Source organism: Colias eurytheme, chromosome 25 (genome assembly GCF_061535395.1).
Source record: "Colias eurytheme isolate Ceu_HAF_F1 chromosome 25, ilColEury1 Martin Lab GWU primary, whole genome shotgun sequence".
Classification (NCBI taxonomy): domain Eukaryota; kingdom Metazoa; phylum Arthropoda; class Insecta; order Lepidoptera; family Pieridae; genus Colias; species Colias eurytheme.
The window spans coordinates 7,972,394-7,985,534 of NC_143004.1; the positions used below are offsets into that span (position 1 = coordinate 7,972,394).

The 13,141-nt window shown below is 37.4% G+C and overlaps 1 protein-coding gene across 5 annotated transcripts in view; it reads left to right on the plus strand.

Moving 5' to 3' along the window:
• The window catches only part of Rhp (GTP-Rho-binding protein rhophilin), a 78,952-nt gene extending 76,611 nt beyond the window's left edge, over positions 1-2,341 (plus strand). For all 5 annotated transcript variants that reach the window (XM_090115997.1, XM_090115998.1, XM_090115999.1 and 2 more), the window contains exons 13-15: positions 185-603; positions 1,227-1,379; positions 1,914-2,341. In XM_090115997.1, the coding sequence (XP_089972123.1) occupies positions 185-603; positions 1,227-1,379; positions 1,914-2,084 (743 nt within the window). In that variant the 3' untranslated portion in view covers positions 2,085-2,341. The remainder of the gene's footprint in view (positions 1-184; positions 604-1,226; positions 1,380-1,913) is intronic.
• The last annotated feature ends 10,800 nt before the right edge of the window (positions 2,342-13,141 follow it).

Consider the following 13,141-nt stretch of genomic DNA (forward strand, 5'->3'; position numbering starts at 1 on the left):
TTTAGTACGTATGTGCCGTGTGTTTAAATTGTATCTAATTATAGTGTAGCTGCTTATTTCTGTTTCGTATATGTACTATAAGGAATATAAATAAATAAATTCAACCAATCTCATTACACCACCCACCACCTACATTTTTCATTACTTAATAACCTAAACGCTAAATCAAACCTTATCTTTACAGCGGCTTCAAAGTTCCAACTGGCGCTGACCCCCCCGGATTTCTCCCTCCACCGAGTGGACGATCTATTCAAAACCCTCGGTCCCATAGCTATATTCTCAGCTAAACGACATTGGTCGGCCCCTCGTTTACTACAACTACAAAAACACACAGAACGCAGACGAACAGACAGACAAAAAAAACGCGATCGATCTGAAGATAATAGTACTTACTATAATAGAGAGGACTACGAAGTGACGAAAAAAAATGGCGTATATATCAATGGTTTTGAGGATTATCCAAAGATTATGGAATATAAGGGGAGGAGGGAGTTGAGGCGGGTTGCGAGTGAATATAATGTTAGTGAGGAGGGGTTCGGGTTCTCTGTGAGGGGGGGAGCTCCGGTTGTTATAGCGGCGGTGGAACCCAATTCGTTGGCTGATGTGAGTATATTTTTAATTGTAAAAATATACATAAGAAGTTTTGAAATCAAGATATGAATATAGACAATACTAGCGGTCCGCCCCGGCTTCGCCCGTGGTACCTACATGTTTAAACTATCCTATCTCTCAAGTTGGATCGAACTGCACATGGTGTGCGAATTTTATTATAATCGGTTAAGTGGTTTAGGAGTCCATTGAGGACAAACATTGTGACACGAGATTTATATATATTAAGATGTAAAGTAAACGCTCTTTATTGTGCTGTTACCCTCATTTTTCTCATTTCAAATTTATATCACCTTACTTGTTTTAAAATGAAATACCAAGTTTTTATATTTCGTTTGTAAATATTTATTTTGTTTTATTTATTTTAATTCAGTTTATATTGATAGTAAAATCTCTATTAATATGTCTGTGTGTATTTATTGATAGATGTTTGCTCTGTGTCTGGGTGTTAATTATCTTTATATTTATTTAAAATTATATATGTATGTTTATCAGCCATCTGGTTTCCATAACACAAGCGAAAGCTTAGTATGGGATCAGATCGTGCCGTGTGTGAAAATTGTCCTGAAATATTTATTTATTTATTTTATTGATAATTTTATCATTATTTTCTTCAGATGGCCGGCATGCGAGAAGGCGACTTCATAATCTCAATAGGGGATAAGGATGTAAAGTGGAGTTCACATGAGGAAGTTGTTCAATTGATACAACAAGCGGAGGATTCGCTCACTTTGCGGCTAGCTACGCCTATGGATAAGAATGCTGTTAAGGTATTGTGTTTTTTTTATACAGTTTTATGGTGTATTATTCGCCAATTTTTATACATAAATTCAGCAAAAAAATGGGACATATTTTAGTAAAAAATACAATGTTTGCTTTCTGAAAATTTTAAACCGTCGCGTTCCAATAACTACAGTATCTTCGAATGTCTTTTATTAACTTTTCAGACCTATGTTTTCTTCATATAGGTATGTTGCTTTTTTGAAATTGGTTCAGTCATATCGAAAAACAAGCATTTGTATAGAATGTCGTATACGCTTAATGTTGATATCAACACATTCCTTCTGAAATCTGTGTTTATTTTATTTATATTTCTAATCTAATCCCTGTGTCCTTTATATTGGCGATTCTTAAATAAATAAATGAACGGTTCCTAAATCTACTAATATGCCTACAAATTTTGTGTATTTTGGAGGCTAATAAACATTATATTTTTATCTATAAGACGTAATCTAATCCCTATCTTCATTCTCCAAGATACTTCAATTCATTTTGTGGGATTTTGAGCTATTTATTTTTATCAGGCGTCCCCCGACACCAGCAGACAGTCCAGTTCAACCAACGGCTCAGTATCCGCGGCCTCCACATCAAGCGGTTCAACCGCAGCCACAAATCGCTCCAAGCGCCTGCCCTCCTGGAACCCCTTCAGACGACACTCCGCGAGGGACCAGCACACTAATGTCATATTCAGATAGAAATAAATTAAAAAAAAAACTGTGTCGTCTTTTATTGCTGGCTAGTGACAGCGGGATTAAAAATGTAGCTGTCAAGTGATAGTTGGCGGGAATAAAAAAAATATGTGTCGATTTTTGTTTCTGTCAAGTGAGAGTTTTTGGCGGGAATTTAATATAATTGATGTTTTTGCTGTCAAGTGACAGTTCAGCTGGCGGGATAAAAAAATGTAGGTTGTCAATTTTTACTGTCAACTGTCAAGTGACTGTTGAGTTGGCGGGAATTTTGTGTTAAAAAATGTTGTCACATATGAGAATTGGCGGGAATATTTTAATACAACAAAAATATATTTTTTGAGATACATAAATATCAAATCTATGAAATATGTTTTTTTTTTTCATGATTATGTTAAAACTGCTCGGAATAAACTAATGAAGTAAGTAGATGTTATTGAAATCAGAATTTAATAATTCGAAATATATTGTATAAATTTTGTTGTAACGTTACGGTAACATAGATTAAGACATAACTTGTAAAAAATCGTTGGAATTTAATATTCTCCATAGAATATTATAATACTAAGCTTAAGTAACCAAAACAATTGTATAAATATAATATAGTTTATTGTTATCTTTCAGAAATAAAGGAAGAATCCAAATATAATAAAAATTTACGTTTGAAATGTAATTACAAATTTCTAATGTATGTATATTAGTTCTTTACATAAAATGTCTACATATAAAAGGATAATGTATACAATAATTATTAATTTGTTAAAATTTTTACTATATTCCTAAGAACTGAGCCAGCTTTGGAATGTGTGTAATAAAATTGTATTTTATTTATAAATGGTTAATTAACTTCTGTGATTGGTATAATTAATGTTTTGTTAAAAAGATCGTTTAGAAATTGAAATGGCTATGAAAATCCAAAGTCGGTTATTTAACGTAAGAAATAATCGCCTATTATTTTTGCTTTATAATGAAACACGTTGTACTTAATATTCTTATGTTATTTTTAATATCTAGGTAGTTGTTTTTAAATGGTATGAATTTATAAAATTTCTCTTTTTCATTTTCAACTGTCGCATCTTTATTTCATTTAAGACGTGCACAGTTGCCGAAAAACGAATTTATTGTTTTGCGAGGCAGTCTATATTTTATTTATTATTTTTACTGGACACAGCTATTCTAGGATTGCAATATTATTTTAATTTATTGTTTCTACAATCCTTACAAATACCCTTCTTCCAAAACTTTCTTAGTCCTTTTACGTTGTCTATGCAATAAAATGTAAAAAAAATGCGCGCTTGTATTTTTTTTTTTACACTTATTTTTCTAATAGCTGTGTCCAGTATGTCCAGTTTGTTCACATATCAATTTAAATTTTAAGAGAAATATGGTTTTATTTGTTTTGTTATTTTAAAAATATTAATGGAATGTAATATGTTTTGGATGTGATCGATATTAAAGTTTTATTTTTGTAAAGCATTGATCGCACCCAAAAAACACTACTTATATTTAATTTAAGTGTATATCGTTGTAATATATTATGAAGTATACTGAGAATTGTATAAATTATCACTGTATAAATTTTTGTGGTAAATAAAGATTGTTAAAAGAAATTGTTCTGCTTTTTATTCATTTACCTAATTCCCTTTCTTCATCCTGAATCTGCAAGAGACGAAATATTTTTTCTCTATAAGTTAGGTCATACAATAATTTAATATAAATATAACCAATGATCCTTTTCATTCAGTATGTCGCAGTAAATGTAGTAAGTAGACATATGACACCTAAAAATATCATTAACCGCTTCAAACAATAGATACCTCAGTTGTAACAATATTAAAAAGACACCAAAAACACCAGCTGCAGCTGTATGTGTAATAATATTTAAGCTCCTAGTAAGTGTTGGTACCATACACTCGTAACTCTTTGTGACCACTTCAAATTAAATCATTTTAACCAATACAAAAATCTAGCAAGTCTCCGGACACAGACATTAAATAAGGTTTTAAAATAGTTGATGCACTTAACTAGGTTTTAGAAATAAGTAAATATCTAGAGAGACGGGTAGGGTTCTGCATTGCAACCTGTTAGTCACAACTTGTATCTTGCGCTATTCGTGCGTTCACTATGTCTCATTATGTCTCTGTACTCATTGTTTTACCTACATAATTATCAACACAAGAGTCAAGTCTATACTTGATACCTATGTATGTCGTGTTCATATCGTAGATTTGCTCATTTCATGAAATGATAGATCATTTCGTGAAATGGTCGCATTTCATGAATTGAATTTTATTGAAGAAAAAATGCGTCTAAAATCCGATACATAACTATATATTTTATATATCCTACTATATTATTAAAAATGTTTCTTTTTTAAATAGCGATTCGCTTCTGGCACTCGCCGGCCACTGCCGCGGCACGCTCGCTTTGCTCGCTCGGCTCGTGCGTTGTTTATTAGTCTAACCCACAGACATGTATTAAGTAGACAACGCAAGTACGGCGATTTGTGTGAAAACCAAGCGTGTCATATTTTTTGTACTGACCTTGACGCGTTATGACGTCACGAGCGCTTTTTAGTGATGGTAATTTCATTTTACGCTAAATCGATTAGGACGCCACTCGCGCGGCGATTCTAGTATCGTCCTATCCCATCGAAGTAAATCGAAAGAAATCAGATCAAACTAGATCTATGTCTAAGAGGTAGTCAAATAAATGAATCGTAATCTAAATCGATTCAAGACAGAAAAATGATAATTACCATAGACAGAGGAATGATAAAATAAAGTTATAAACCTTTTAATATTCTAACAAGTAAACTAATGTGTTTTAGCTTTTTCTTACATATGCCCATTGAGTTACCATGTACACGTACTAGAGAGGCCATCGAAAGAAAGCAATGAAACTGTCAATCAATCAATCTTTATGTCCCGTTGCATCGATCCATTTTTCTTTTATGTTCGGGTTACTTGGAAAACTGAAAACACAAACATAGTCTAAGCAATAAGGAGATTTCTTAAAAAACTCCCAAGATGACACTTTAACTAATGGCGTCCATGTCCATATTTATTTTTAGTACCTTTGTATTAAAATATGTACTTAAAAGTTATCTTAAAAGTTAGTTAGTTAGTAGAATTTGAATTTGAATTTGAATTTGTAATTTGAGAGTTTGTGTTCGCTGTTCGCTGTTCGCTGTTCGTGTTCGTGTTTGTGATTTCAATTTGAATTTGAATTTGTTCGTGTTCGTGTTCAAATTTGAATTTGAATTTGAATTTGTTCGTGTTCGTGTTCACCTTTGAATTTAAATTTGAATTTGAATTTGAATTTGAATTTGAATTTGAATTTGTAATTTGAGAGTTTGTGTTCGTGTTCGCTGTTCGCTGTTCGCTGTTCGCTGTTAGCTGTTCGCTGTTCGCTGTTTGCTGTTCGTGTTTGTGATTTCAATTTGAATTTGAATTTGTTCGTGTTCGTGTTCAAATTTGAATTTGAATTTGAATTTGAATTTGAATTTGAATTTGAATTTGAATTTGAATTTGAATTTGTAATTTGAGAGTTTGTGTTCGTGTTCGCTGTTCGCTGTTCGCTGTTCGCTGTTCGCTGTTTGCTGTTCGTGTTTGTGATTTCGATTTGGTGTTCGTGTTCAAATTTGAATTCGAATTTGAATTTGTTCGTGTTCGAATTTGAATTTGAATTTGAATTTGAATTTGAATTTGAATTTGAATTTGAATTTGTTCGCTGTTCGCTGTTCGCTGTTCGCTGTTCGCTGTTCGCTGTTAGCTGTAAGCTGTTAGCTGTTAGCTGTTAGCTGTTAGCTGTTAGCTGTTAGCTGTTAGCTGTTAGCTGTTAGCTGTTAGCTGTTAGCTGTTAGCTGTTAGCTGTTAGCTGTTAGCTGTTAGCTGTTAGCTGTTAGCTGTTAGCTGTTAGCTGTTAGCTGTTAGCTGTTAGCTGTTAGCTGTTAGCTGTTAGCTGTTAGCTGTTAGCTGTTAGCTGTTAGCTGTTAGCTGTTAGCTGTTAGCTGTTAGCTGTTAGCTGTTAGCTGTTAGCTGTTAGCTGTTAGCTGTTAGCTGTTAGCTGTTAGCTGTTAGCTGTTAGCTGTTAGCTGTTAGCTGTTAGCTGTTAGCTGTTAGCTGTTCGCTGTTCGCTGTTCGCTGTTCGCTGTTCGCTGTTCGCTGTTCTGTTCGCTGTTCGCTGTTCGCTGTTCGCTGTTCGCTGTTCGCTGTTCGCTGTTCGCTGTTCGCTGTTTGCTGTTCGTGTTTGTGGTTTCAATTTGAATTAGAATTTGTTCGTGTTCGTGTTCAAATTTGAATTTGAATTTGAATTTGTTCGTGTTCAAATTTGAATTTGAATTTGAATTTGTTCGTGTTCGTGTTCAAATTTGAATTTGAATTTGAATTTGAATTTGAATTTGAATTCGCTGTTCGCTGTTCGCTGTTAGCTGTTAGCTGTTAGCTGTTAGCTGTTAGCTGTTAGCTGTTCGCTGTTCGCTGTTCGCTGTTCGCTGTTCGCTGTTCGCTGTTCGCTGTTCGCTGTTCGCTGTTCGCTGTTCGCTGTTCGCTGTTCGCTGTTCGCTGTTAGCTGTTAGCTGTTAGCTGTTAGCTGTTAGCTGTTAGCTGTTAGCTGTTAGCTGTTAGCTGTTAGCTGTTAGCTGTAAGCTGTTAGCTGTTAGCTGTTAGCTGTTAGCTGTTAGCTGTTAGCTGTTAGCTGTTAGCTGTTAGCTGTTAGCTGTTAGCTGTTAGCTGTTAGCTGTTAGCTGTTAGCTGTTAGCTGTTAGCTGTTAGCTGTTAGCTGTTAGCTGTTAGCTGTTAGCTGTTAGCTGTTAGCTGTTAGCTGTTAGCTGTTAGCTGTTAGCTGTTAGCTGTTAGCTGTTAGCTGTTAGCTGTTAGCTGTTAGCTGTTAGCTGTTAGCTGTTAGCTGTTAGCTGTTAGCTGTTAGCTGTTAGCTGTTAGCTGTTAGCTGTTAGCTGTTCGCTGTTCGCTGTTCGCTGTTCTGTTCGCTGTTCGCTGTTCGCTGTTCGCTGTTCGCTGTTCGCTGTTCGCTGTTCGCTGTTCGCTGTTCGCTGTTAGCTGTTAGCTGTTAGCTGTTAGCTGTTAGCTGTTAGCTGTTAGCTGTTAGCTGTTAGCTGTTAGCTGTTAGCTGTTAGCTGTTAGCTGTTAGCTGTTAGCTGTTAGCTGTTAGCTGTTAGCTGTTAGCTGTTAGCTGTTAGCTGTTAGCTGTTAGCTGTTAGCTGTTAGCTGTTAGCTGTTAGCTGTTAGCTGTTAGCTGTTAGCTGTTAGCTGTTAGCTGTTAGCTGTTAGCTGTTAGCTGTTAGCTGTTAGCTGTTAGCTGTTAGCTGTTAGCTGTTAGCTGTTAGCTGTTAGCTGTTAGCTGTTAGCTGTTAGCTGTTAGCTGTTAGCTGTTAGCTGTTAGCTGTTAGCTGTTAGCTGTTAGCTGTTAGCTGTTAGCTGTTAGCTGTTAGCTGTTAGCTGTTAGCTGTTAGCTGTTAGCTGTTAGCTGTTAGCTGTTAGCTGTTAGCTGTTAGCTGTTAGCTGTTAGCTGTTAGCTGTTAGCTGTTAGCTGTTAGCTGTTAGCTGTTAGCTGTTAGCTGTTAGCTGTTAGCTGTTAGCTGTTAGCTGTTAGCTGTTAGCTGTTAGCTGTTAGCTGTTAGCTGTTAGCTGTTAGCTGTTAGCTGTTAGCTGTTAGCTGTTAGCTGTTAGCTGTTAGCTGTTAGCTGTTAGCTGTTAGCTGTTAGCTGTTGTGTAGCTGTTAGCTGTTAGCTGTTAGCTGTTAGCTGTTAGCTGTTAGCTGTTCGCTGTTCGCTGTTCGCTGTTCGCTGTTCGCTGTTCGCTGTTCGCTGTTCGCTGTTCGCTGTTCGCTGTTCGCTGTTCGCTGTTCGCTGTTCGCTGTTCGCTGTTCGCTGTTCGCTGTTCGCTGTTCGCTGTTCGCTGTTCGCTGTTCGCTGTTCGCTGTTCGCTGTTTGCTGTTCGTGTTTGTGATTTCAATTTGAATTAGAATTTGTTCGTGTTCGTGTTCAAATTTGAATTTGAATTTGAATTTGTTCGTGTTCGTGTTCAAATTTGAATTTGAATTTGAATTTGTTCGTGTTCGTGTTCAAATTTGAATTTGAATTTGAATTTGAATTTGAATTTGAATTTGAATTTGAATTTGAATTTGAATTTGAATTTGAATTTGAATTTGAATTTGAATTTGAATTTGAATTTGTAATTTGAGAGTTTGTGTTCGTGTTCGCTGTTCGCTGTTCGCTGTTCGCTGTTTGCTGTTCGTGTTTGTGATTTCAATTTGATGTTCGTGTTCAAATTTGAATTCGAAATTGAATTTATTCGTGTTCAAATTTGAATTTGAATTTGAATTTGTTCGTGTTCGCTGTTCGCTGTTCGCTGTTCGCTGTTCGCTGTTCGCTGTTCGCTGTTCGCTGTTCGCTGTTCGCTGTTCGCTGTTCGCTGTTCGCTGTTCGCTGTTCGCTGTTCGCTGTTCGCTGTTCGCTGTTCGCTGTTCGCTGTTCGCTGTTCGCTGTTCGCTGTTCGCTGTTCGCTGTTCGCTGTTCGCTGTTTGCTGTTCGTGTTTGTGATTTCTATTTGGTGTTCGTGTTCAAATTTGAATTTGTTCGCTGTTCGCTGTTCGCTGTTCGCTGTTCGCTGTTCGCTGTTCGCTGTTCGCTGTTCGCTGTTCGCTGTTCGCTGTTCGCTGTTCGCTGTTCGCTGTTCGCTGTTCGCTGTTCGCTGTTCGCTGTTCGCTGTTCGCTGTTCGCTGTTCGCTGTTCGCTGTTAGCTGTTAGCTGTTAGCTGTTAGCTGTTAGCTGTTAGCTGTTAGCTGTTAGCTGTTAGCTGTTAGCTGTTAGCTGTTAGCTGTTAGCTGTTAGCTGTTAGCTGTTAGCTGTTAGCTGTTAGCTGTTAGCTGTTAGCTGTTAGCTGTTAGCTGTTAGCTGTTAGCTGTTAGCTGTTAGCTGTTAGCTGTTAGCTGTTAGCTGTTAGCTGTTAGCTGTTAGCTGTTAGCTGTTAGCTGTTAGCTGTTAGCTGTTAGCTGTTAGCTGTTAGCTGTTAGCTGTTAGCTGTTAGCTGTTAGCTGTTAGCTGTTAGCTGTTAGCTGTTAGCTGTTAGCTGTTAGCTGTTAGCTGTTAGCTGTTAGCTGTTAGCTGTTAGCTGTTAGCTGTTAGCTGTTAGCTGTTAGCTGTTAGCTGTTAGCTGTTAGCTGTTAGCTGTTAGCTGTTAGCTGTTAGCTGTTAGCTGTTAGCTGTTAGCTGTTAGCTGTTAGCTGTTAGCTGTTAGCTGTTAGCTGTTAGCTGTTAGCTGTTAGCTGTTAGCTGTTAGCTGTTAGCTGTTAGCTGTTAGCTGTTAGCTGTTAGCTGTTAGCTGTTAGCTGTTAGCTGTTAGCTGTTCGCTGTTCGCTGTTCGCTGTTCGCTGTTCGCTGTTCGCTGTTCGCTGTTCGCTGTTCGCTGTTCGCTGTTCGCTGTTCGCTGTTCGCTGTTCGCTGTTCGCTGTTCGCTGTTCGCTGTTCGCTGTTCGCTGTTCGCTGTTCGCTGTTCGCTGTTCGCTGTTCGCTGTTCGCTGTTCGCTGTTCGCTGTTCGCTGTTCGCTGTTTGCTGTTTGTGATTTCAATTTGAATTAGAATTTGTTCGTGTTCGTGTTCAAATTTGAATTTGAATTTGAATTTGTTCGTGTTCAAATTTGAATTTGAATTTGAATTTGAATTTGAATTTGAATTTGAATTTGAATTTGAATTTGAATTTGAATTTGAATTTGAATTTGAATTTGAATTTGAATTTGAATTTGAATTTGAATTTGAATTTGAATTTGAATTTGAATTTGAATTTGAATTTGAATTTGAATTTGAATTTGAATTTGTAATTTGAGAGTTTGTGTTCGTGTTCGCTGTTCGCTGTTCGCTGTTCGCTGTTTGCTGTTCGTGTTTGTGATTTCTATTTGGTGTTCGTGTTCAAATTTGAATTTGTTCGTGTTCAAATTTGAATTTGAATTTGAATTTGTTCGTGTTCGCTGTTCGCTGTTCGCTGTTCGCTGTTCGCTGTTCGCTGTTCGCTGTTCGCTGTTCGCTGTTCGCTGTTCGCTGTTCGCTGTTCGCTGTTCGCTGTTCGCTGTTCGCTGTTCGCTGTTCGCTGTTCGCTGTTCGCTGTTCGCTGTTCGCTGTTCGCTGTTCGCTGTTCGCTGTTCGCTGTTTGCTGTTCGTGTTTGTGATTTCAATTTGAATTAGAATTTGTTCGTGTTCGTGTTCAAATTTGAATTTGAATTTGAATTTGTTCGTGTTCGTGTTCAAATTTGAATTTGAATTTGAATTTGAATTTGAATTTAAATTTGAATTTGAATTTGAATTTGAATTTGAATTTGAATTTGAATTTGAATTTGAATTTGAATTTGAATTTGTAATTTGAGAGTTTGTGTTCGTGTTCGCTGTTCGCTGTTCGCTGTTCGCTGTTCGCTGTTTGCTGTTCGTGTTTGTGATTTCTATTTGGTGTTCGTGTTCAAATTTGAATTTGTTCGTGTTCAAATTTGAATTTGAATTTGAATTTGTTCGTGTTCGCTGTTCGCTGTTCGCTGTTCGCTGTTCGCTGTTCGCTGTTCGCTGTTCGCTGTTCGCTGTTCGCTGTTCGCTGTTCGCTGTTCGCTGTTAGCTGTTAGCTGTTAGCTGTTAGCTGTTAGCTGTTAGCTGTTAGCTGTTAGCTGTTAGCTGTTAGCTGTTAGCTGTTAGCTGTTAGCTGTTAGCTTTTAGCTGTTAGCTGTTAGCTGTTAGCTGTTAGCTGTTAGCTGTTAGCTGTTAGCTGTTCGCTGTTCGCTGTTCGCTGTTCGCTGTTCGCTGTTCGCTGTTCGCTGTTCGCTGTTCGCTGTTAGCTGTTAGCTGTTAGCTGTTAGCTGTTAGCTGTTAGCTGTTAGCTGTTAGCTGTTAGCTGTTAGCTGTTAGCTGTTAGCTGTTAGCTGTTAGCTGTTAGCTGTTAGCTGTTAGCTGTTAGCTGTTAGCTGTTAGCTGTTAGCTGTTAGCTGTTAGCTGTTAGCTGTTAGCTGTTAGCTGTTAGCTGTTAGCTGTTAGCTGTTAGCTGTTAGCTGTTAGCTGTTAGCTGTTAGCTGTTAGCTGTTAGCTGTTAGCTGTTAGCTGTTAGCTGTTAGCTGTTAGCTGTTAGCTGTTAGCTGTAAGCTGTTAGCTGTTAGCTGTTAGCTGTTAGCTTTTAGCTGTTAGCTGTTAGCTGTTAGCTGTTAGCTGTTAGCTGTTAGCTGTTCGCTGTTCGCTGTTCGCTGTTCGCTGTTCGCTGTTCGCTGTTCGCTGTTCGCTGTTTGCTGTTCGTGTTTGTGATTTCAATTTGAATTTGAATTTGTTCGTGTTCGTGTTCAAATTTGAATTTGAATTTGAATTTGTTCGTGTTCAAATTTGAATTTGAATTTGAATTTGTTCGTGTTCGTGTTCAAATTTGAATTTGAATTTGAATTTGAATTTGAATTTGAATTTGAATTTGAATTTGAATTTGAATTTGAATTTGTAATTTGAGAGTTTGTGTTCGTGTTCGCTGTTCGCTGTTCGCTGTTCGCTGTTCGCTGTTTGCTGTTCGTGTTTGTGATTTCTATTTGGTGTTCGTGTTCAAATTTGAATTTGTTCGCTGTTTGCTGTTCGCTGTTCGCTGTTCGCTGTTCGCTGTTCGCTGTTCGCTGTTCGCTGTTCGCTGTTCGCTGTTCGCTGTTCGCTGTTCGATGTTCGCTGTTCGCTGTTCGCTGTTCGCTGTTCGCTGTTCGCTGTTCGCTGTTCGCTGTTCGCTGTTCGCTGTTCGCTGTTCGCTGTTCGCTGTTCGCTGTTCGCTGTTCGCTGTTCGCTGTTCGCTGTTCGCTGTTCGCTGTTCGCTGTTCGCTGTTCGCTGTTCGCTGTTCGCTGTTCGCTGTTCGCTGTTCGCTGTTTGCTGTTCGTGTTTGTGATTTCAATTTGAATTTGAATTTGTTCGTGTTCGTGTTCAAATTTGAATTTGAATTTGAATTTGAATTTGAATTTGAATTTGAATTTGAATTTGAATTTGAATTTGAATTTGAATTTGAATTTGAATTTGAATTTGAATTTGTAATTTGAGAGTTTGTGTTCGTGTTCGCTGTTCGCTGTTCGCTGTTCGCTGTTCGCTGTTTGCTGTTCGTGTTTGTGATTTCTATTTGGTGTTCGTGTTCAAATTTGAATTTGTTCGTGTTCAAATTTGAATTTGAATTTGAATTTGTTCGTGTTCGCTGTTCGCTGTTCGCTGTTCGCTGTTCGCTGTTCGCTGTTCGCTGTTCGCTGTTCGCTGTTCGCTGTTCGCTGTTCGCTGTTCGCTGTTCGCTGTTCGCTGTTCGCTGTTCGCTGTTCGCTGTTCGCTGTTCGCTGTTCGCTGTTCGCTGTTCGCTGTTCGCTGTTCGCTGTTTGCTGTTCGTGTTTGTGATTTCAATTTGAATGAGAATTTGTTCGTGTTCGTGTTCAAATTTGAATTTGAATTTGAATTTGTTCGTGTTCGTGTTCAAATTTGAATTTGAATTTGAATTTGAATTTGAATTTGAATTTGAATTTGAATTTGAATTTGTAATTTGAGAGTTTGTGTTCGTGTTCGCTGTTCGCTGTTCGCTGTTCGCTGTTCGCTGTTTGCTGTTCGTGTTTGTGATTTCTATTTGGTGTTCGTGTTCAAATTTGAATTTGTTCGTGTTCAAATTTGAATTTGAATTTGAATTTGTTCGTGTTCGCTGTTCGCTGTTCGCTGTTCGCTGTTCGCTGTTCGCTGTTCGCTGTTCGCTGTTCGCTGTTCGCTGTTCGCTGTTCGCTGTTCGCTGTTCGCTGTTCGCTGTTCGCTGTTTGCTGTTCGTGTTTGTGATTTCAATTTGAATTTGAATTTGTTCGTGTTCGTGTTCAAATTTGAATTTGAATTTGAATTTGTTCGTGTTCAAATTTGAATTTGAATTTGAATTTGTTCGTGTTCGTGTTCAAATTTGAATTTGAATTTGAATTTGAATTTGAATTTGAATTTGAATTTGAATTTGAATTTGAATTTGAATTTGAATTTGAATTTGAATTTGAATTTGAATTTGAATTTGAATTTGAATTTGAATTTGAATTTGAATTTGAA